Source organism: Phyllobates terribilis, unplaced genomic scaffold, assembly GCF_046119375.1.
Source record: "Phyllobates terribilis strain yellow unplaced genomic scaffold, ASM4611937v1 Scaffold_12__6_contigs__length_324123572, whole genome shotgun sequence".
Classification (NCBI taxonomy): domain Eukaryota; kingdom Metazoa; phylum Chordata; class Amphibia; order Anura; family Dendrobatidae; genus Phyllobates; species Phyllobates terribilis.
The window spans coordinates 98,749,987-98,774,993 of record NW_027362772.1 but is presented as its reverse complement, the minus strand read 5'-3'; the positions used below and the strand labels follow the sequence as shown (position 1 = coordinate 98,774,993).

The following is a 25,007-nucleotide window of genomic DNA, read 5'->3' as shown; positions in this document are numbered from 1 at the left end:
CGCTGACAGACACAGCAAACCTTCTTGCCACAGCTCGCATTGAGGTGCCATCCTGGATGAGCTGCACTACCTGAGCAACTTCTGTGGGTTGTAGAGTCCGTCTCATGCTACCACGAGTGTGAAAACACAACCAACATTCAAAAGTGACCAAAACATCAGCCAGAAAGCATTGGTACTGAGATGTGGTCTGTGGTCCCCCCACCTGCAGAACCACTCCTTTATTGAGAGTGTCTTGATAATTGCCAATAATTTCCATCTATTGTCTATTCCATTTGCACAACAGCATGTGAAATTGATTGTCAATCAGTGTTGCTTCCTAAGTGGACAGTTTGATTTCACAGAAGTTTGATTTACTTGGAGTTATATGCTGTTGTTTGTGTTACTTTTATTTTTTTGAGCAGTGTATATTACAGCCATGAACAGCTTAGAGAGATATCATGGCACAGGTGTAATGTTTTTTGCATAGTTTTATAGCAATCCTGCTTGAAGTTTGTCAGTTTTTAAAGAAATTCAAAAGTCAGGATAAAGGGAAACTCTGTTGTTATTGTATAGAAATTCACACTTGGCCCTCACTGCACATTTAATGTTATTGATCATAAAAGCGAGGTTTGGTCATAAAGACTGGACCTGGTCTTGTAGGGACCATACGAACACATTCAGCCGCACAGAAGGGAGAGAAGGTAGATTCATCCAATAAGATATCAGGGATCTAGGAAGCCAACAGCATCATTACCCTCCACTTTCTCTTACAGGTCCATCAGAATATTTTTCTTCAAGTGATTTTCTCACTTGTCAGCACTTTCTACGTACGCTGTCATTTGGCTTTGTAGTTTACAGATCTGGGCAGGTAACAGTCAGCGTCTACTAATCCCAGGGGGTAGGTGGATCCTCCAGGTTGTAAGTTCTCTAGAAAGGGACTTAAAATACCCAAAGTCATTTGAACAGTTTAGGGTGGAGGAGAATGTTGTGGTCTAGAGGCAAAATGGTGATCTCACGATTGTGATACGGCCGGACTACACCACCGATAAAGCAGCCACAGCCGGTGACTGAGAAGAATCTGTGACTTTCCTGCATTTAGTGGTCACTACTCACCTGGGTAGTCATATGTAGCAATCTCCTCCTTACACCGCTCATCACCCCTCACATATGTCTCTGTAGTATTAATATGGGTCAGACCTTCACCCTGAGACAAATATTGTAAAAGTCACAGACAGATGGAGAAGTCCCATCTATGATCAGCTATAATCCTGCCACCTCCACCAGTCTCATTACACAAGTATAAAATATATAATACTGGTGGATAAAACAAACACACACAAAGATAGAATCCAACACTCAAAATTGCAGAAAGTGTCATTTTAATTGTATAGTTAATAGTGCAACAGGAATATAAGAAGAGCAATCCACATAAATGTAACATTTCGGTCGTTAAACCATGACCTTCATCAGATGGATTGCTAGTGAAGCAGGACACCAGTAGTAAGCAGGGCTAGGGAACAGGGGCATATAATGCCAAGTGGAAAGGCGTTACTTACTACTGGTGGATAAAACAAGACTGAGCACAAGACCTTCACAGCCATCTACACATCATAGGGGAGATCTCATGACTAGAGATGAGTGAATGTTTCAATATTTGGTTTGGATTACCATCGTCGATCAGAGCTGTCCACAACTCTTCAGCATTGTGCGGTTTGTCACCTAAGCATATTAGCTTCAGCACAGCCTGGTGCCGCTTGGCCAAGGCAGTGCTTCCAGCTTGTGACTGATGCGGTCATTTCGGAGATGGAGGCTGCAGAGGAGGAAGAGGCTGAGGAGGATGAGGTGCTGGAGCTGTAGACCATGGGGGCAACCCTGATTGACCTAGGGACCGCAATCCTCAGCATCGGGAAGATGTGTTCCGTCCCAAGGTCCAACTGGGTCCCGGCTTCCAGTATGTTAACCCAGTGTGCCGTCAGCGAGATGTACCGTCCCTGCCCACAAGCACTTGTCCATGTGTCCGTGGTTCGGTGGACTTTCCCGGTAACTGCGTTGTTGAGGGCACAGCTAATGTTTTGGGACACGTGCTTGTGTAATGCGGGGACGGCACACTTGGAGAAATAGTGGTGGCTGGGGACCGAGTACCAAGGGACAGCCGCCGCCATCAGGTTGCGAAATGCTTGCGGAATGCAGGTTGCTAAAAGGCAACATTTCGAGCGCAAGCAGTCGTGAAATGTGGGAATTTAGTAGTGTGGCCTGTGGGACGTTGGCTGCGTATTTGCGCTTGCATTCCAAGGACTGGGGTATGGACAACTGAACGCTGCACTGGGACAAGGACGTGCTTCCTGATGCTGCTACTTGAGAGTGTGTAACGACAGGTGCAGGGCAGGAGGCATCTTCACATGCACCATGAACAGGGAATTGGCTTGCACGCACAACAGCGGGAGAAGCAATGGTGCCACCCGCAGACACTGTTCCTGGACCCTGGGGTTCGGCCCACAAAGTCAGGTGCTTTGCTGCCATGTGCCTGATCATGCTGGTGGTGGTCAGGCTGGTAGTTTTGCTACCCCTGCTGATGCTGACCTGGCAGGTGGTGCAAATGGCCTTTTTGGGGTTATCGGTAGAGTCTTTAAAAACAACCAGACTGGGGAAGATCTAACAGTTGTACTCGCAACTTCCATCGTGTTGGTGTTATGGGGAACGGTTGCCCACCTTCTGTCTGTGGCCACCACACTGCTTCTTCTTGCCTTTTGGGGTGCTCTACCTCCCTCCCCTGTTTGCTGCTGTCCTCGCTCTGCATGTCCTCCTGCCAAGTTGGGTCAGTTACTATATCATGCACCACCTTGTCTTCCACTTCCGCACTCTGGTCCTCCTCCTGACTTTCTGGCAATTGTGTCTCATCACTGTCCACCTCTTGGGACACTTTCCCACCGCCGCCTTCGTATGACCTTGGCTGCTCTTGCCCCGCTTCAAGTGGACCAGGCAAGCGGCCCAAATTTATAAATGGAAAAGTGAACAGCTCTTCGGAGTGTCCAAGTGTGAGATCAGTTGTCTCCAGACACTAGGCATAGTGGGAGGAAGGAGGATCAGGGTGAGGAATATGCGGTCCAGGCTTACGGCTACTGAGACTTGACCGTGTGGAAGACAGGGTGGTGGTGGCTAAGTGACTGGAAGCATTATGTGCTATCCAACCAATAACCTTTTCACACTGCTCTGTGTTCAATAGTGGTGTACTGCGGTCCTCTATTAATTGGGACAGGAAGGTCAAGCGACAAGATGTGGGTGTTTGTTGTGGCACAATTTCAGCTTGCCCACGGTCTCGGCTTCTGCATGCACCATCACCATCATGTCCAGTTCCCTGTCCGTTGCCACATGCCTTGCCCATTTTAAATGGAGGACAATATCTTCCACGCTCACTACAAATGGCTGAATTTGGAGCGAACTTATATGTGATCCGTGTGACGGACAAACCACAGTTTTAAATAGCTGGCCTTTAGGTAACTATTTTTAACAGTGCCGACCTTGTGTCAGTAAGTTCACTGACACACTGAAACAAAAATTCAATGGAGGCCAGAAATGGCAATATTTTCAGTGCAATTATATGTGATCCGTGTGATGGACAAACCACCGTTTTAAATAGCAGGATTTTTAGCGCTGTAATATGGAAAGGACCTGGCTGTATTCTGCAGTGCCAACAAGCAAATGGTGCAGAAAAAACGGTGTTCTCTGGATTGACTTTTAAGCAAATAGTCAGGATAAAGATAAAAAAAAAATGATTCCTGGTCCCTAATACCTGGGGCGATTTCTACAAATATCAGACAGAACTGGAATGGAGCCTTTTGCTATGTGCACTGCAGTCTGATATATACCCTGCCTGCCTAGCATGGGGGCGCTAGCTCTGATATAGACCTGATGACCCTGTGCGGCCAGCCAATCACTGTAATGCCACAACCAACATGGCTGCGGCTTTACAGTGTGTGGCAGACAATCTCTGCATGTTGATTGGCACTCTAAAGAGCGCCAAACATGCAGGGAGGGGACCAGAGCTCCCACCGAGCAACCCCGGAAATACTCGATGAGCGCCGAGCAGTTGCGAGCAGTGAGATGCTCGGGTGAGCGCCGAACAGTTGAGAGCAGTGAGATGCTCGGGCAAGCAGTTGCAAGTAGTGAGATGCTCGGGCGAGCAGTGAGATGCTCGGGCGAGCAGTTGCGAGCAGTGAGATGCTCGGGCGAGCAGTTGCGAGCAGTGAGATGCTCGGGCGAGCGCCGAGCAGTTGCGAGCATGCTGGCTCATCACTAGTTACGGTTCATTACAACATTCCACTCTAAAGCTACAGAATTACGTGACTGTCTTAACAAATCATGGCCCATCTTAATGGCTGACCCCATATTGGCAAAATATCTACCAGAGAGATAGCAAATCACCTTCAGAAAGGCAAAACACCAAGGTTACTTACCGGTAGCCGGTTTTTCCTGAGCCCATGACAGCACACCTTGAGAGAGGATCCGCCCCACCAAGGACAGGAAACCGTCTGAAATAAAAGGGCGGCACCTCTCCCTCGCTTCAGTTGTTTACAGAGCATTGAGAGGACCTCCCTAAACAGGTTAGGCACATAACCAACACCACAATATACATATACACACCACCCCAAACAGTGCACACCAGGGTGTGAGAAACATAGAAAAAATAAGGGGGAGAAACTACGGGTGCTGTCATGGGCTCAGGAAAAACCGGCTACCGGTAAGTAACCTTGGTGTTTTCCCCTCCCCCATGACAGCACACCTTGAGAGAATTTTGGAGAATTTATGAGCACCCTAGGGAGGGACCACAGCCTGAAGTACCCTTCTCCCAAAGGTGAGATCAGAAGAGGACAGATCCAACCGATAGTGCTTAAAGAAGGTGGATGGTGTAGACCAAGTAGCAGCCCTACATATGTGCTCGATCGAGACGCTTGCTCTCTCTGCCCAGGAGGTTGCAACGGCTCTGGTGGAATGAGCCCTCACATTGTCCGGGGCTGGAACCCCTGTGGACGTATAGGCTAAGCAAATGGCCTCCCTGAGCCACCTAGAGATGGTACCCTTGGACACCCCGTGACCTTTCCTACACCCTTGAAAGGCCAGGAACAGAGAACAGTCTTTCCTCCACAGACTAGTCATGTGAATGTACTGTAGCAGGGACCTCCTAACATCTAGGCTATGGAACCTGACTTCCCCTGAGTTCTTGGGATTGCTGCAGAACGAGGGTAGCACAATCTCCTGACTACGGTGAAATCTAGATACCACCTTGGGAAGGTACGCTGGATCTGGCCGCAAGGTGACCCTATCCTCAAAGATTTGTGTGTAAGGAGAATTAACCGAGAGGGCCTGCAGATCACCCACCCTACGGGCTGACGTTAAGGCCACTAGGAGGATGGTCTTAAGGGTGAGAATTTTTGGAGAAACCTTGTGTAGGGGTTCAAATGGTTCACTAGTAAGAGCGTTCAAGACTAAATTCAGGTCCCAAGGAGGAGCACCCATGGACCTAATCGGTCCTGCTCTGGCACAGGACTTGATAAACCTCGAGATCCACCTATTCCCAGCCAGATTACAATTGTAGAGTGCTCCCAAAGCTGAAACTTGAACCTTAAGGGTCCCTGTAGCTAGACCCAGGTTCCGCCCCTTTTGCAGAAATTCCAGGATCCCTCTAATCGGAGGTTTGCTCGATAGCGGGATATCTATAAACTCTAGGAATTTACCCCAAACTCTGCTATAAATCTTGGTTGTAATTGGTTTTCTACTCCCCAATAAAGTAGAAACTAAGCCTGGTGAAAACCCCTTGCTACTCAATAGCGACCTCTCAAATTCCATGCCGAAAGATGGAACCCCCTGGCCTGGGCATGGAATAATGGGCCCTGCATGAGAAGGTCCGGCCTCTCTGGTAGAATCCAGGGATCTGACACCGACATTAGTCGAAGCAGAGAGAACCAAGGCCTCTAGGGCCAAAAAGGGGCTATCAAAATCACCCTGGCGCCTTCCTCCCGGATCTTCCTCACCACTACTGGAATCATCACTAATGGCGGAAAGGCATAGGCCTTCCTGAACCCCCAAGGAATCTGGAGGGCATCTACGGCATGAGGATTTTCTGCCGGATTTAGGGAGCAAAATCTCTGCACCTTTCTGTTTGCCCTTGTGGCGAACAGGTCTATGTCTGGCTGCCCCCATAACTGGACAATCTGATGGAAGACCTCCGGGTTCAACCCCCACTCCCCCTGTCTTAGGGTATGGCGGCTTAGAAAATCTGCTTTCATGTTTTCTACCCCCTTTATGTGAAGGGCGCTGAGGGATAGGAGGTTTCGCTCTGCTAGACCAAGGATCCTGTCTGCCACCACCATCAGAGGGCATGACCTTGTCCCTCCCTGGTGATTCACATAGGCTACTACTGTCCGGTTGTCGGACCTGACCTGGACATGGTGATTTTGGATGTGAGGGAGGAAGCCCCTGAGGGATCTTTCTACTGCCCAAAGCTCCTTTAAGTTTGAGGATGCTCCCCTCTCGTGGTAAGCCCAGTGACCCTGTATTGAGAGTTCTGCCAGATGACCCCCCCATCCGGAACTGCTTGCGTCGGTCGTAATTACCCGATCTACTGGTCTGGACCATTGAATGCCTGCGGTTACTGTCCACCACGAAAGGGAATCTACTACTTCTGGGGAGAGAGAGAGCCTGCCTTCTAAATGCCCGTTGCAGGACCTCTGTGCGGACAGGACCTCCCACTGAAGCCGCCTCATATGCCCCTTGGCCCACATTACTGCTGGGAGACAGGCCGTCATAGAACCCAGGAGGGACATTGCCTCTCTCAGAGACATCTCTGGAGCTTGAATGGCCTTCGAGACTAATGCAATCAACCTGCAGATTTTGTCCTCTGGGAGGAAGCAGGTTTGGCGACGAGAGTCTAGGATTAGACCCAGAAAGGTCTGAGTCCTGGAGGGGGTTAGTCTTGATTTTTGGAAATTTACTAACCACCCCAGCTGATGCAACACTTCCGTGACCACTAGGAGCTGATTGGAGCAGTGGGCTTCTGTTTTCCCTATTATCAAGAAGTCGTCTAAATATGGCACGATCACTACATTCTTGATCCGTAGGAAGGCTGTCACTTCTGCTATTAGTTTCGTAAATATTCTCGGGGCAATGGAGAGGCCAAAGGGTAGGGCAGCAAACTGAAAATGCCTCAGCTTCCCCTGAATAAACAGGGCTACTCTCAGATACTTCTGATACTCCGGATGGATTGGGACGTGATAATATGCGTCCTTCAAGTCTATTACAGCCATAAAGCAGTTGCGATGTGAGAGCTTCACTGCCGAGCTTACTGACTCCATCTTGAAAGTCTGGTTTTCTACTACTTGGTTCAGACTCCTGAGGTTGATGATGGTCCTTAAAAGACCCGTTTGCTTCCCATATCTTTTTGTCTCCCGGAGGACGACCCCGGTTAAATTTTCTCCTCCGAAAACTAAATCTTCTTGGTCCCCCCGAAAATCCCGGGAACCCTTTGCTTTTCTCGCCTGCTTTTTCTAACAGGTCTTCTAACTTTTGGCCAAACAGGAGTCTACCGTCACACGGGAGCGAGCACAGTTTCTGTTTCGAAGGTAGGTCACCTGGGCAACCTTTGAGCCACAAGGCCCGCCTGGCTGCGTTGGATAGTCCCGCTGCCCTAGCTGACAGTCTGACCGAGTCAGCTGAAGAGTCGGCCAGGAAGGCCGATGCTGTTTGTATTAGAGGTAGCTCTGCAAGTATTGTCTGTCTGGAGACCTTTTTATCTTTAAGCTGGTCTTCCAGCTGTTGGAGCCACACCATCAAGGACCTCGCCACACAGGTGCTAGCCACCTCTGGTTTTAGGCCGCCTGCTGCCGCCTCCCACGTGTGGCGCAGGAAGAAGTCAGCTCTTTTATCCAGGGCATCTTTTAGGACGCCAGAGTCCTCCAAGGGCAGGGAAGATCTTTTCGATGACCTTGCCACAGTCCCGTCCACCTTGGGGATCTTATCCCAAGGTTCCGCATCCTTCTCTTCCAAGGGGTACCTTCTTTTGGAGAAGGAGGGTAAAGCCCCTGATCGCTCAGGTCTCCTCCACTCCCGGTCAATGAGGCCCTGAATTTTACTGTTAACCGGAAATGAGCATCTCTTCTTCTCTCCCAAGCCCGCAAACATGATGTCCTCCCAGGATTTAGATGCTCTCTCTTCCTCCAGACCCATGGTTGATCTTACTGCCCTAACCAGTCTGTCTGTATTCTCAATGGGGAAGCAGGGTCTACCGCCCCCCGATGAGGAAGAGGACGATGAATCCCACTGCTCCTTAGACTGGGAGGAATCAGAGACAGAGGAAACCTCTCTACGGGGTCTTTTCTTCCCTCTAAGGAACCCTTTCAGGGACCCCTGAACTTCTGCATGTACTATGGACTTTAAATTTGCAGCAAAATCCCGGGAATTCTCAGCTATGGTTTTGGTCACACAGCCCTGGCAAAGTGGTTTCTGCCACTCTACTGAGAGAGAAGCTTGGCAAAGGGCACATATTCTATGCTTTTGCTTGGCACTAACTCTTCTTAGGCTCCGGATTCGGAGGCTGTCGCGGAACCGATGATTCCATTCTGGATGGTCCCGAGGCACTCGAAGCCTTACTCCTGCGGCTGCCACTACGATTGCTCGAGCGGCTGTCTGTATAAGATGCATTCCTCTGCTTTTTCTGTTGCTGAGGTGGGGGGGGGGTAAGCTGCTGCTCCTGGCTATCTGGATCAGCCATGTCTCAGAAGCGCACCACGCTTCCAGGATAGCTCCCCCCCCTTAAATACAGGGCCATCCAGCCTCCTCCGGTCTGTGGGCCCTCCCCCTTCCTCAGGCCGGAGCTCTGTTGAAAAAAAAACGGCCCGGGACGCTCCGATGGGCGCCGCCATCTTGGATCGGCGCCGCCTCCTGACGTCACCCAGCGCGCCGCTCCCAGCGTGCCCTGCGCCGTGACGTCAGGCGCGTCACACCCGGAAGCGTTCCACACTGCAGGGGGAGGACGGCGCCGCGGTTTCCGGGAGGACAGAGCCTGCCTCACCGAGTGCGCCCCGCTCGGCGCAGAGACCCCAGGGGAAGCTGCGGACGGCGCTTCTGGGATACTGAACCCAGTGCACAGGCCAGTGCCCGCTCTTCCACACCGGGACAGCCCCAGGTAAGTCTTCTTTCTTCCAGACAGGTTCCCCATCAAGGACAGGAAACCAACTGAAGCGAGGGAGAGGTGCCGCCCTTTTATTTCAGACGGTTTCCTGTCCTTGGTGGGGCGGATCCTCTCTCAAGGTGTTCTGTCATGGGGGAGGGGAAAAAATCTCTTATCATCTTATGAGAAGCCACTATTATCCTACCACTCTCCCTAATTTTTTGAAAAGACCACCTCCAGTAAATGGATGTGTACCATGTGGTTGATCTGTGGCGTGTCCTAATGTCGAACATGCTAACTCTTTCACAGATTTCCAGGGCTCTAGGACCTATAACATCACCAAACCGATAACTTATACCTCTAAAGAGGTGGTCTATTATGCGACATGCCTCTGTCCTAAAATCTATGGAAGGCTCATAACTAGATAACTTAAGACAAGAACACGTGAACACGTCCTAGGTATTGAAGCAGCGGTAAATGAAACGGATATTTCTACGTTAAAACTACTCCCAAGCATTTGAGAATACACCATAAGTGTGACGCATCTAAACTTAAAGTTCGGGGTATTGACATGATCACCACTAATATTAGGGAAGGTCGAGTGAGCCAACTATTAGCCCAGAAAGAGAGAAGATGGATTTGGACTTTGATCACCTATATCCACATTGTTTTAGCTATTTTATTTGTCTTACCTTTTTATCTAGTATGGTTGGGTAGTAGTTAATAATTTCTATCTGTCAATGACGTTGAGGACTTCCATTCTGCTATTGGATAACATGGACATAATTGCTGGCACTGTATTGTCTCTCAAGATCTGTAACTTTTTTTCTGTGTGGGCATCTTTTGTCCAGTTATTATTGTATATATTTCGCATTTATAGATCGATATTTTGAGAGATATTTTCGTATATCTTATTATGCATTTATACTATGATCTCATATAATCATGTTATACTTCATGCTTTTCTTAAATATATACTTTGTTTTGTCATGGCCAATTAACTTCCCTGACTTATATATAATTGTCTATTGCCTATAGCCCTTAGATACATATATACATTTGGGCTATGCTATTATTGACAGTTTACCCCATTATGCTTGTTTCTTTTTCTCTCCGGTTGTATTTGACTATATGTCTGTGGACTGGGCGGTACGCATGGCTTCACTGTTCTCTATGGTGTCCTCGCTGGCCGTATCAGTCTGTGCTCCATGACGCGTGATCACGTGGTTCCCCACGTGCTTGCGGCATGATGGATCATATGACACGCTAGTCATGGATGCGGCGGTGTAGCAGTGATTGCCATGTGTCATGCCACGCCCTCCCCACACCCATTGGCGGAGAGACTACACCCCCCTCTTCTATTAGCTCAAGGGCCCTTTTTAAACCCTACCCACCTTCATTGACGCCACCTCCTGACGAAGGCAGCTATGCCAAAACGCGCATCAGGGTGAGCGCAATTGAGGAGCGTGTTCACATCCACTGGCTGTAAGTATTCTATAGGGTTCATGCTACACTCTTTTTGCTGCCGTTCTTTAATCTTTTTTCCTACTTAGATGCATTTTCTAGGCTTTAATATGTATTAGGATATACTTTTACCCTGTAGCCTAAGAGTCAGGGCACTGATACCACTTATAAAGATCTGCTGTCCCCAGTATGAGCTATCTATATTAGTACCTATATATAGACAGCGGTATAACTAACCTCTTATATAGCAACTACTTCTGACCTACCTCATAAGCACCTGCACTTTTATTGAATGCTTCTCTGCATTTTAACAATATATTCTTATTTTTTGGCAGCCCAATTATGTATTTACATCAGAAAAGAATCATGGTAATTTGTCTCATGCTCCTCATTAGTGCTCCTCCATTGTTTTACTATTAACTGTCTCTGTTTCTGCGATTCATATTTTTTTCCTGTATAAATTATAATTAATAACATTTAGTAATTTTTTCACTATTATATGGGACTCTGACTTGAAGGTTTTTCCTCTGGTTTCTTATGTATGGAGGAGGATGTGGGGCCCATTATACTGTATACTGGTTGGCCCACGACTTTGTCAGTTTTCATGTTTTGAGTTTTACATTCCTGATGTAGAATCAGTCTGGGTAAATGTACATGGAAATAATGGAAAGCTGCTAACTGGACTTTGCTACAAGTCTCCTAATATAGCTGAACACGTAGAGGAGGAAATGCTGCAACAAATTAAAAAGGCAACAAAAACAAGTCATGGTGAAAAGTGTTGGCTCCCTTGAAATTGTTTCAGAAAATGAAGTAATTCTCCCAGAAAATTATTGCAATTACATGTGTTGTTATACACGTTTATTTCCTTTGCGTGTATTGGAACAACACAAGAAAACTGAGAGAAAAAGGCAAATTAAACATAATCTCACACAAAATAGGCCGGACAAAATTGTTGGCACCTTGCCAAAATTGTGGGTAAACGACTTTGTTTCAAGCATGTGAAGCTCGTTCAAACGCAATTATGGCAAGTAACAGGTGTGGGCAATATGAAAATTACAACTAAAACTAGATAAAATAGGGAGAAGTTGATTCAATCTTTGCATTGTGTGCACATGTATGCCACACTAAGCATGAAGAAAACAGAAAGAGAAGAGAACTGTCTGAGGACTTGAGAACCAGAATTGTTGAAAAATATCAACAATTTCAAGGTTATAAGTCCATCTTTAGAGATCCGCATGTACCTTTGTCCAAGGTGCGCAGCATAATCAATAAATTTACAACCCATACAGTCAAATATGGTGGAGGTTCAAAGGTGTTTTGGGGTTGTTTTGCTGCCTCTGGCACTAGGTGCCTTGACTGTGTGCAAGACATCATGAAATCTGAAGATTAGCAAAGGATTTTGGGTCACAGTTTAGTGCCTAGTGTCAGAAAGCTGGGTTTGTGTCCTAGGTCATGGGTCTTCATACTTTACTTTCCCCTTGTTGACAGCGTGTTGCAGCCTCCCCTCTGATTCCTCAGGAGGTATGAGAAACTCCTCAAAGGCTTATTAGGGAGTTAGGTCTGTGGTGGCGTTATTAGTTGTGCAGCTAGGGCCTTTCTTGTCTGTACAGAGACTAGTTGTGTGTAGTTGCAGCATTCTCCCCTGTGTGGGTTCTCCGGTGGTTATCAAGATGTGCTTTCTGGTTAAAACATTTCCCACAATCTGAACATGAAAAAGGCTTCGCCCCTGTGTGGGTTCTCTGGTGCTTAACAAAATCAGATTTCTGGTTAAAACGTTTTCCATATTCTGAACATGGAAAACGCTTCTCCCCTGTGTGAGTTCTCTGATGTTTGATAAGAGTTGATTTGTCTGTAAAACATTTCCCACATTCTGAACATGAAAATGGCTTCTCCCCTGTAAGAGTTCTCTGATGTATATTAAGATATGATTTCTGTACAAAACATTTCCCATAATCTGAACATGAAAAAGGCTTCTCCCCTGTGTGGGTTCTCTGGTGCTTAAGAAAACTAGATTTCTGGTTAAAACATTTTCCACATTCTGAACATGGAAAAGGCTTCTCCCCTGTGTGAGTTCTCTGATGTGTGATCAGATTTGATTTCTTTGCAAAACATTTCCCACATTCTGAACATGGAAAAGGCTTCTCCCCTGTGTGAGTTCTCTGATGTGCGATAAGATTTGATTTCTGTACAAAACATTTCCCACATTCTGAACATGGAAAAGGCTTCTCCCCTGTGTGAGTTCTCTGATGTTTGATAAGAGTTGATTTCTGTAGAAAACATTTCCCACATTCTGAACAGGAAAATGACTTCTCCCCTGTGTGAGTTATCTCATGCCTAACAAGATTTGATTTCCGATTAAAACATCTCCCACACTTGGAGCAAGAAAATCTATTCTTCACTGTGTGTATTTTTTGATGTTTAAGAAAAGACTTTTTGAGAGGAAAACTAATTCTATATTCTTTGCATTAGGAGCAGTTTGTTTTTTAATGCTTATTTTGTGACTATGATTTTCCTTAGTAGTCGGTAATGAATCAGAAGACAGGACCTGTTTCACAGGATCAGATGACAGATCTTTGCTGTGAAGGGATGATGGTAAATCTGGAGTAATGGCATTCACTTCAATTGTATCCTGTGGGATCTGAAAAACGTCTGATTTGAAAATTGAAGATGTCAGCTGTCCCTCTGATCTCCTGGTACAGATATCTGCCAAGAATAAAACCAATTATTATTTTTTAATAAAAAAGCCTTGAATTTTATCTTTTTGAACATTTCTACTTAAACTGTTTGTAAAAAAAAAGGCAAGTTATATAAAAAAAATTCACTTATTCACCAGGACAATGACCATCTAATAGAAAACCTCATAGGATGAACCAGTGGAGCGTGGTGTTCAACCTTTGTTCATTCTGCCTCCCAAATATGGAGTAAAAGGCGCAGGCTCTGTCCAGCCACTAAGATTAGGTAGCCTGGGACCAGTAGTACCCTTCAGTCTGGCAGTATGGGTGTGTGTGCTGTCCAGCTGGAGTAATCGGCTCCCTGCTTTAGCCATTTGGAAAGCACCGCACCCTACTAAAGCTGGAAGCATATTGCCGGAAGCTGCCAGATCCAGCCTTGTTCTCCTCTGGTTCAGTCCTCTGTGCTCAGCTCCCGGCTTGTGTATTTGGTTCCGGTTGTGACCTCGGCCCGTTTACTGACTACTCTTGTGTCTTCTGATTTTGTACTTTCTCTGCGCTCCTGGTTCTGACCCGGCTACCTGACTATTCTTCTTCCCATCTCACTCCACAGAACAGCAGGTAACACTGTGGCCCAAGCCTAGGGGTCTGTGTAAGTCCAGATCCATGTAGAGGAGTTAAAGGGTGATGAGCAAAGTAATTTGTGAAATCAGTAAACAGGGTAGATAGTGACAAGACTGTTTGTGGTGGCCATCTTTTGAGCTGCCAGGTGACCATGAACAGCGCCCCCAATACATTGTGTCTGCAAACTATTCCAGGAAAATCTGCATTCCTAATAGCTAAATGGCGCTCCTTCCCTTCTTACCCTGCCATGTGCCCAGACAGTAGTGTACAACCGTATATAGGGGATTGTCAGATTCAAAAGAAGTTGGAAAATAATTTGTAAGGTCCATTTGTTTCCTATTATCCTTTGTGAAGAATTCCAGAATTATCACCACAAAGTGACACACGTCAGATTTGAAAAATGGGGCCTGATTAGGAACATAAAACTGTCCGTGGGAAGGGGTTAAACTAGAGGATTACTGAAGTCAAAAACTGAGTATAGACAATAACATCTACTGAAATGATCAAACTCAACAGTCTCCATCAGAGAAAAAAGAGTAACTAGTGGAGAAACCTCTCTGGGGTAATTAGAGTCTGGGGCTCGGTGGCTCTTCATCATCTAAACTATCGTAAGGGACAATATTTTCTGTCGGATGAGTGTCAAGAAGAAATATTAGACATTTACAGTGAAGTTTTTTACAATACTGCAGAGCTGAGGTGTCTTAAATTTAGATCTCTGGCATTTGGAAGAGGCAATGGAGATCTTTTTGAAAGACTACCAGGGAGTTACAGAGACACATAAGTGAGGCCGGCCGATCCCACCACAATCAAACTATCATACAGAATGAACTTGTAAAAAAAAGAAAGAATATATAAACATGTAACATCCCCAACCACAACATATGTATGAAGGGAGAAATCCAACACTAAACCGGAGATGCACTCATTTATGGTGGACCATTGGAGGTATGATGAGTCCTGACCAGAAGAGTAGAGAAAGTATTAGTGCCCCCATTTCAGGAGCGATTGTGCAGGAATCTGAATTCCTTAGGATTGAAAATATAATGGAATTTCTGATTAGTGTTGAGTGAATTTGTTCGGCATTTCAAATTCGTGTTCGTGTTCGGAGATCCGGCTTGTTCGCGCCAAAAAAATCGGCTCCACCCACGAACATCCCTGATTTGCCATGCTGTCACGCAGATGTTCGCAAACAAGCCGGAACCCCGAACACAAACCAGAATTTGAAATGCCGAACAAATTCACTCAACACTATGATGTGGAGTGAATCCATGAAACCAGGGCTCGAGCCATGCCACCACATCTCCCACAGGCGTGAATAAATGTATATTACAGCCATCAGCCACGCACAGCTTAGAGATATATCATGGCACAGGTGTAATGTTTTTTGTGTAGGTTATCGCAATCCTGCTTGAAGTTAGTCGGTTTTAAAAGAAATTGAAAAGTATAAAGGGAAACTCTGTTATTATACAGAAATTCACACATGGTCCTCACTGCACATTTAATGTTGTTGATCAAAAAAGTGAAGTTTGGCCAGAAAGGCTGGACCTGGTCTTGTAGGGACCATATGAGCACATTCAGCAGCACAGAAGGGAGAGAAGGTAGATTCATCCAATAAGGTATCAGGGATCTAGGAAGCCAACAGCATCATTACCCTCCGCTTTCTCTTACAGGCTCATTAAAATATTTTTCTCCAAGTGATTTTCTCACTTGTCAGCACTTTCTACGTATGCTGTCATTTGGCTTTGTAGTTTACAGATCTGGGCAGGTAACGATCAGCATCTACTAATCCCAGTGGTATAGGTGGATCCTCCAGGTTGTAAGTTCTCTAGAAAAGGGCTTTCACAATTACACAAAGTAAATTGAATATTTTCGGACGCAGGAGAATGTTGTGGTCTAGCGGCAAAATGGTGATCACACGATTGTGATACGGCCGGACTACATGACTGATAAAGCAGCCACAGCCGGTGACTGAGAAGAATCTGTGACTTCTCTGCATTTAGTGGTCACTACTCACCTGGGTAGTCATATGTAGGAATCTCCTCCTTACACCGCTCATCACCCCTCACATATGTCTCTGTAGTATTAATATGGGTCAGATCTTCACCCTGAAACAAATATTATAAAAGTCACAGACAAATGGAGAAGTCACATCTATGATCAGCTCTAATCCTGTCATCTCCAACGTTCTCATTACACAAATCTAAAACATATTAATGGTGGATAAAACAAGACTGAAGACATGACTTTTACAACCGTCTACACATCATAGGGGAAATCTCATGACATCTTCTCTCTATCTACCTGAGGAACATTGGGATCTTCTTGTTTACAGTCCTGTGGAAGAAGAGGACGGGGACATCTCTCTGGTGTTGTCCTCTTACTGGATAGATCTGGAGGAAACACATACAGGACTGAATTCATTCTTTACATACAGATAGTTATAGACAGTGTGTATTTAGTCCTGTCTATTACCTGGTGATGTGAGGGGCTGGGGAACCTCCATCATGATCTTGTACAGATCTTTGTGTCCTTCTAAATACTCCCACTCCTCCATGGAGAAATAGACAGCAACATCCTGACACCTTATAGGAACCTGACACATACAATGATACCGTCATCCCCCTGATCCCTCCATAGCGTTACTGTATAATGTCCCAGCATTCCCAGCAGTGTCACCTCTCCAGTCAGCAGCTCAATCATCTTGTAGGCGAGTTCTAGGATCTGGTCATTGATGTCCTCATGTATCAGGGGGTGAGGTGGAGGCCCCGTGATTAATCTCTAGTTATGGAGAGACACATTAATAAATCTCAATACAGACATTTCCAGAGTCCTCACCTCTCCAGTTCTGTCCATCTGTTATTCCCATAGATAAGAATGATGTAATGTGACGTCATCAGAATCTCTCACCTCTCCAGTAAGCCGGAAGAGGATCTCTAGGGTGACATGTAATATCCTCTCCACCATCTTGTCCCTGTCTATATCCATCATTGATGGGTAAATCAGGAAAATTTTCTTATATAGACGATTTTCACTGAGAGGATCCGGTATTGTAGAGACCTGAATGAGAAGAAGATGAGCCGATGTAACATCATAAAAATCCTGTGTAATAATACAATTACTGGAGACAATAAGGGGAAACATATGAGGAGCTTTATTATTTTTCAGTATTTAGTTTTTCTTTACATCTAGTAATAAAACCTACAAATTTTAGGCCACAGACAACAAGCAGTTTCTTCCTCGAAGTCTGCAGCTGAATACGTTTCTCATAAACTCACCTTCCATAACGCTAATTTTCGTCTCATTTTCCGTCACTGGATTTGGCATTAGCAATAATGCAGGAGATATTTATTTCATGTGACATGAGAAATAACTACTTCATGATGAGGCAACATCTTCTACTACGGATCTAAAACCGTATTTTGAGACAGTCCGTCACTGACTACATCTCCACTGGCCGTCTGTATGAATGTTTCCCGTCTTCCCCGAACTGTAATCTTCTATCAAGTTAGATCTCAGGTCTGATTCACACACAGAAGTTTGAGGCTTTTATAAAAGCTGGTTTGTTTGCACAAACACCGCGGACAAAAATTATTTGATACTAAAGTCTACATGTACAGTGTATTATGGGTTTCATTTCTAGCCTTAGGCCTTCCTATATTACAAGAAAAAAAACAGAAAAAAGCAGATATTAAAATGTTTCAAAAGAAAACTTGCACCAACAATTCTTGTAAAAAGAAAAAAAATGCAAAAAGCAGAAGACACATTTTGTAATTTTTTAACATGTTATGAACTCTTTTGGGCACCAGAACATAGATGTACACCTCAGGGATGGCAGAGGTGCGGCTGCAATAAAATCCCTGGCAGTTTAACCACTTGCTCCTGCAAAAAGCAAACATGGCATCTAAGAAGGTGTGACAGAGTTCGGCTGAATGCCCTCCTCCCCCAAGTACTGGGCCTGTAATGTACAAAAGTCTATTAGGCCGGGCCAGAGGCAGAGTTCCATAACTTACTTTTTAACGCCTCCATAAACATTAGACTTAAGTTACATGGAAGCACTGATTTTGGTCGACTATATAATGTATTTGGGGACCTCCCTACAGATGCAGTCAGTCATACAAACCACAGAAAAGCTGGAATATTTGTGTATGGGGGAGTCTGGAGAGATAGCCGTCTGCCAAATGATCGTTCAGCCAACACTTATCTCATGTGTATAGGGCAGTTAGTATTACACTGACAGGCAGAGATAATACACGGCACTACAGTAGTACAGTGCATCACTTGAGCAATCAAAGGCTTCTGTGTTGTATGATCGCACTAATGAGAGTTATTTTAAAAAGTTTATAAAAAAGGTTTAAAAAAAGTTGTAAAGTGAAAATATCACAGTTTTAGCAAAAATAAATATTTGTCACTATAAGGAAAACATGCATATAATGAGAAAATGGAGAGGGAGGTCAGCTCACTGTTTATTTAATGCACCTTGTCTGAAGAATACAGCATGAGCCGCCCTGGTCAGGGACTGTGAAGACCCGGGGTCTTCTGTGGGCGTAACGCTACTCAAACAACACAGCGTGAGGGTAAAACAGAGTGGCAATACTTTATTGAACCACAAAGCGGACATTAAACATACAGAACAGTCCAGCAAATACCCAAGATGGTACATTACACAGTTTCATTCTTCCAAATTAAATTCCTAATTAAGTAAGTCATGTCAGACTAACTTAATTTCCTTCTATGACAGAATCACTGACTGGGCGGATCAGGGAAATGCTGTAGATATAGTATATCTTGACTTCAGCAAAGCATTTGACAAAGTATCTCACACCATCCTTATTGAAAAAATGACCAAGTATGCAATGGACCAGGCAACTGTTAGGTGGATTCATAACTGGCTTAGTGATCAGACTCAAAGGGTGGTTGTAAATGGCTTCACATCCAGCTGGATGAATGTCTCAAGTGGGGTACCACAGGGCTCCGTCCTGGGACCTGTATTGTTCAACATCTTTATCAATGATTTAGATGAAGGAATTGAGGGTAAACTGATTAAATTTGCTGATGACACAAAGCTAGGAGGGATAGCTAATACTAGAGAAGAGAGAGAGAGGATTCAAAAAGACCTAAATAAACTGGAGCAGTGGGCAGCAACCAACAGAATGGTTTTTAACAGGGAAAAATGCAAAGTACTACATCTGGGCAATAAAAATGAAAAAAACATATACAGAATGGGAGGAATAGAGCTAAGCAACAGTACATGTGAAAAAGACTTAGGTATACTAATAGATCATAGACTGAACATGAGTCAACAGTGTGATGCAGCAGCAAAAAAGGCAAATACAATTCTGGGATGTATTAACAGAAGCATACAGTCTAGATCACGTGAAGTCATTATCGGTCTTTACTCCTCTTTGGTCAGACCTCATCTGGAATACTGTGTACAGTTTTGGGCACCACATTTTAAAAAAGACATAGACAAACTGGAGCAAGTTCAGAGAAGAGCGACCAGAATGGTGACTGGTCTGCAAACCATGTCCTATGAGGAACGGTTGCAGGATTTGGGAATGTTTAGCTTGCAAAAAAGAAGACTGAGAGGAGACTTAATAGTTGTCTACAAATATGTCAAGGGCTGTCACATTGTAGAAGGATCATCTTTATTCTCATTTGCACAAGGAAAGACTAGAAGCAATGGGATGAAACTAAATGGGAGGAGACACAGATTAGATATTAGAAAAAACTTTTTGACAGTTAGGGTGATTAATGAGTGGAACAGGCTGCCACGAGAGGTGGTGAGTTCCCCTTCAATGGACGTCTTCAAACAGAGGCTGGACCGACATCTGTCTGAGATGATCTAGTGAATCCTGCTTTGAGCAGGGGGTTGGACCAGATGACCCAGGAGGTCCCTTCCAACTCTACCATTCTATGATTCTATGATCTCCGCCCGCCTGGGATAGAACAGCTGCGACTTTGGAGACTTTCAGGGCCAACTACCTCAACCAGTGGCCCTCCGCTTTTGGCGGGCCCCCACAGAGAGAAGGTAGCAGCAAGCTTAGGAAGTCAACAGTCCATCGAGGTACAAGACCAGGAGACCCGATGGTCCCATCCTGGCCTCTCCGAGAGTTTCCATGGGACCAGATGACCGGTGGGTCCCTCCTGGCAACTCCAAATGTCTCCATGGGTTCTAGGTGCCCGGTGGGTCCCTCCTAGCAACACCAAAACAGCATATCCATGGGGCCAAGTGACTTTTTCGTCCTCTCCTGGACTTCCCAAAAGTATCCATGGTCTCTCTAATGGTTAATGGAGCAGATCTGAAACTTTCCAGTGAGGGCTGATACCCTTAGACTAGAATCATGTAGAATACAAATCTGTCTCTATTTAGATGCCATGCAATCCATCTATTTTCCTGAAGGATGTCTCCCATTCTCCTTCCAAAGTCCTTCTGATGTTCAGTGAGTCTCTGTCCCAAATTTCATTCGGTCTACAGCACTACAGACACCCCTGTTTATATTTACATCTGTGTGAGGTTATAAAGCCCAGGTAAAAGAGGTAAGGGTTCAGGGATCACCTATCATTGTTTGAGCTAATCTATTTACATAGTTGGTATCACAGGGGCTGTTGTAAATAAACTTTCAGCTCACTTAGTACAATTTGTCATTAGCACAGTAAACATGATTGCTTCCAAAAGAATAGAATTCAGCATTCAGGGTTATACAAATTGTAGCGCCGGCGTCCCTGCCCTCTGCTAGGCAGGGACGCTGTTCCCCTCACCTCTCTGCTCCGAGCCCGGCGTCCTCCCCCCGCTCTGCTGGCAGCGCGCGCTCCTTCACGGCCACTGTGCTTAGGGCGCGCGCGCTCCCTCCCTCTTAAAGGGGCCGCGCGCGCCGTCCTAAGGAGTCCCCGGCCAATGGCCGGAGGACTTCACCATATATAAGGCACCTCCTCCAAAATGGAGGTGCCCGAGCAATGTTGTTGCACTGTTCACTACTCTGCTTCAGCCCTCAGGTCCCGTTGCCAGTTACCTGCCAGTTACCTGCCAGATTCCTGCCAGCTTGCTGTCTTATTCCTGCCTGATATTCTGCTACCTGCCTGCTAGCCTGAGGTCCGACGGTCTGCCTTCCAACTCCTGTCAGTCTGTCTAAGGACCAGCTTGCCCGCTCACCTGGGAGCGCACATCAGCTACCTGCCTGCTTGCCTGAGGTCCGACGGTCTGCCTTCCAACCCCTGTCAGTCTGTCTATGGACCAGCTTGCCCGCTCACCTGGGAGCGCACATCTGCTACCTGCCTGCTAGCCTACCTGGACGCTCCGCCGTCACGTGCTGTGACCACCTGCCTGTCCAGTGACTCCTGCCCGCTCACCTGGGAGCGCTCATCTGCTGCCTGTCTGCTAGCCTACCTGGAGGCTCTGCCGTCACGTGCTGTGACCACCCGCCTGTCCAGAGACTTCTGCCCGCTCACCTGGGAGCGCTCATCTGCTGCCTGTCTGTTGGTCTTCCTGGAGGCTCCGCCGTCACATGCTGTGACCACCCGTTTATCCAGAGACTCTCGCCTGCTCACCTGGGAGCTCACGTCTACCATCAGCCGCCACAGGTCGTACCAACCCTTTACCCAGAGACTGCCCCGGTCACTTGCCGTGACCTTCTGCCCGTTCATTCAGAGACTGCCCCAGTCACTTGCCGTGACCTCCTGCCCGTTCTTCCAGAGACTGTCCCGGTCACCTGCTGTGACTGCCTGCCTGGTCGCCACCCGCTCCCTTACAAGGACCGCCCCCTTGTATAGTTGCTCAGAGGTTCCGCCTCCCAGACCCGTTACAGTTTGCTCGGGCCATGGAACCCGGTGGCACCCAAGCTCCCTCGCTCTCGGACCTGTGTCATGAACTGTCCCGTCAGAGGTCCCAACAGGAGTCCATCCTGGGTCACCTGCGGAATGTCAATTCTCGCCTGGACACTCTGACTGTTCCACCAACAACCTCCGCCAGTGCCATGACTCGCAATCCGGCAGCTCCGCTGCCCACTAATACCATGGTATCCTACCCCGGACCCCGGCTTTCTGCACCTCCTCGCTTCGGAGGCGACTCCGCCCAGGCTCGGGGCTTCATAAATCAGTGCACCCTGCACTTTGAACTCCTGTCCCACCAGTTTAACTCCGACCGGGCCAAAATTGCCTTCATCATGTCCCATCTCACCGGGGAGGCCCTGGCCTGGCTAAATCCTCTATGGGAGAGAGGAGACCCCCTGGTGTCCGACTTGCCTGCCTTTCTCACGGCTTTCCGGAAAGTCTTCGACGAACCCGGACGGAAGACCTCATCCGCATCATCACTGCTACGCCTCCGTCAGGGAAGTCTCACCGTGGGCCAATATGCCATACGGTTCCGTACCCTTGCCTCGGAGCTGGCCTGGGATAACGACGTTCTGGTATCCGTCTTCTGGGAGGGTCTGTCCGGCCGTATTAAAGATGAACTTGCCGGTCGGGACATTCCTACCACTCTCGATGACCTAATAACTCTTGCCACCCGGATTGACCTACGGTTCCAGGAGCGTGCCAAAGAGTTCACCCGTGAGAGGAGGTTTCCACGTCTAGCTCCTACTTTTCAGAAACCCGTCACTCCCTCCGTCTCTCCCCAGGTACACTCTCCTGAGCCTATGCAGGTCGACCAGACCAAGATGGTCAAAACCCGTCAGGACTTACGCCGTGCCGAGGGGAGCTGCTTCTACTGTGGCAGTAAGGAGCACCGGATCCGTGCCTGCCCGGAGAGATCGGGAAACGCCTGTGTCTAGGTTCGCTCAGAGAGGTCGACCTAGACAAGAATAAATCCTCTCCATCTCTGCTGCTGTCAGTCTCAATCGCCTGCGGGGAGAACCGTTATTTCGAACTAGCCCAACTTGACTCTGGAGCAGCCGGGAATCTTATTTCACAGTCCCTGGTAGAGAAATACCGCATCCTCACCAAACCTCTGGCTGTACCCTTGTCTGTTGCTGCCGTGGTTGGGGGTCTCTTACCACGCCCCATCCAACTCATCACCGAATCCATTACTCTGCAGGTGGGAATGCTGCATTCTGAGAGTATCTCCTTTCATGTTCTGCCTGGACTCTCTCACGCCCTCTTGCTAGGTCTACCTTGGCTCCAGAGACATGCACCCGTGCTTGACTGGCAGACCGGAGAAGTCCTTCGCTGGGGACAGGACTGCCATAAGACCTGTCTGGTTCCCGTCCGTCCTTCTCCTACCCCAGCTAATCTACCTGGACTTCCGATTCCGTATTGGTCTTATGCTGATGTCTTTAATAAAAAGGAGGCAGAGACACTACCCCCTCATAGACCATACGACTGCCCTATCGACCTGTTACCCGGTACTACTCCTCCCCGTGGGCGTATTTATCCATTATCCGCTGCTGAGACCCGGTCGTTGTCCGAATATATTGAGGAGAATCTGGCCAGGGGATTCATCCGGAAATCTACCTCCCCGGCGGGAGCAGGCTTCTTTTTCGTCAAAAAGAAGGACGGCTCTCTCCGTCCCTGTATAGACTATAGAGGCCTTAACCAGATCACGGTGAAGAATAAGTACCCCCTTCCGCTCATTCCAGAGTTATTTGATCGTCTGAGGGGGGCTAGAATCTTCACCAAACTGGACCTCCGTGGGGCGTACAACCTGGTTCGTATCCGTCAGGGGGATGAATGGAAGACGGCATTCAACACCCGGGACGGCCACTATGAATATCTGGTAATGCCCTTTGGTCTCTGTAACGCTCCTGCCGTCTTTCAAGAGTTGGTCAATGACATCTTCCGGGACCTTCTCTACTCCTGCGTAGTGGTGTACCTGGAGGACATCTTGGTCTTCTCTCCGGATCTCCAGACTCACCGGAGGGACGTTCGTCAGGTCCTGCTCAGGCTCAGGCAGAATCACCTCTTCGCTAAATACGAGAAGTGCCTCTTTGAGCAGACCTCGCTTCCGTTTTTGGGCTACATTATTTCTCAGACCGGTCTACGAATGGATCCAGAGAAACTGTCTGCCATCGAGAAATGGCCTCGACCGGAGGGGTTGAAGGCCATTCAGCGGTTCCTGGGCTTCGCCAACTACTACCGCCTCTTCATACCACACTTCTCTTCCCGGACTGCCCCAATTTCCGCGCTCACCCGTAAGGGTACTAATCCCAAAGAGTGGCCGCCCGAAGCAGAGGAGGCCTTTCTTTCCTTAAAACAGGCCTTCTCTTCTGCCCCGGTGCTGCATCGCCCAGACGGCAACAAGCAGTTCTTCCTGGAAGTTGACGCCTCCTCCTCTAGAGCCGGAGCGGTACTTACTCAAAAATCATCTTCCGGGAGGATGGTAACTTGCGGCTTCTTCTCTAAACTCTTCTCCTCCTCAGAGCAATTATTCCATAGGAGACCGAGAGTTATTGGCCATCAAACTGGCATTGGAGGAGTGGCGTTACCTGCTCGAGGGGGCTCTTCACCCGGTAATAATTTACACTGACCACAAGAACTTGGCTTACCTCCAGCATGCCCAGAGACTTAACCCGCGCCAAGCCCGGTGGTCCTTGTTTTTTGTTCGCTTTGATTTTGTTCTTCATTTTCGCCCGGCTGACAAAAACGTCAAGGCGGACGCCTTGTCTCGATCCTTTCTGGTGTCTGATCTCGAGGAAGATCCGAAACACATCATCGATCCCGCCAGAGTAATGCAGGTGGCTTCCGTGAGTCTAAATCGTCTCCCTCCCGGAGAGACGTTCGTATCAGTACCTGATCGGGAGAAGATCCTTCACTGGGGTCACTCGTCTAAACTGGCTGGCCACGCCGGTCAGAAAAAGACCCTCCAGCTTATTACCCGGCACTACTGGTGGCCTACCCTGCACAAGGACATAATAGACTTTGTTTCTGCCTGTGTGTCCTGCGCCCGCAACAAGGTTCCGAGACATCTGCCAGCCGGTCGCCTCCTTCCGCTTTCTGTACCTGCTGCCCCCTGGCAGCATATAGCAATGGACTTTATAACTGACCTCCCAGTATCTGCCGGTTGTACGGTCATTTGGGTGGTCGCTGACCGCTTCTCCAAGATGGCTCATTTCGTTCCCCTACCAGGCCTCCCGTCTGCACCCGAGCTAGCTAAAGACTTTATTCGTCACATCTTTCGT

General features: G+C 47.2%; 2 protein-coding genes across 2 annotated transcripts in view; both read right to left on the bottom strand.

Annotated features, from left to right (window-relative positions):
- The window catches only part of LOC141173114 (uncharacterized), a 51,989-nt gene that overhangs the window by 3,484 nt on the left and 23,498 nt on the right, over positions 1 to 25,007 (bottom strand). The window contains exons 2-6 of the mRNA XM_073657756.1: positions 16,807 to 16,956; positions 16,576 to 16,677; positions 16,372 to 16,492; positions 16,201 to 16,289; positions 15,914 to 16,004 (exon numbers count right to left, since the gene is read on the bottom strand). Of these exons, the coding sequence (XP_073513857.1) occupies positions 15,914 to 16,004; positions 16,201 to 16,289; positions 16,372 to 16,492; positions 16,576 to 16,677; positions 16,807 to 16,887 (484 nt within the window). The 5' untranslated portion in view covers positions 16,888 to 16,956. The remainder of the gene's footprint in view (positions 1 to 15,913; positions 16,005 to 16,200; positions 16,290 to 16,371; positions 16,493 to 16,575; positions 16,678 to 16,806; positions 16,957 to 25,007) is intronic.
- LOC141172883 (uncharacterized) lies at positions 11,864 to 15,575 on the bottom strand. The gene is made up of 2 exons (XM_073657506.1): positions 15,568 to 15,575; positions 11,864 to 13,057 (listed from the first exon to the last, which is right to left on the bottom strand). The coding sequence occupies exons 1-2, from the start codon at positions 15,573 to 15,575 to the stop codon at positions 12,220 to 12,222; spliced, it is 846 nt and encodes a 281-aa protein (XP_073513607.1). The 3' UTR covers positions 11,864 to 12,219.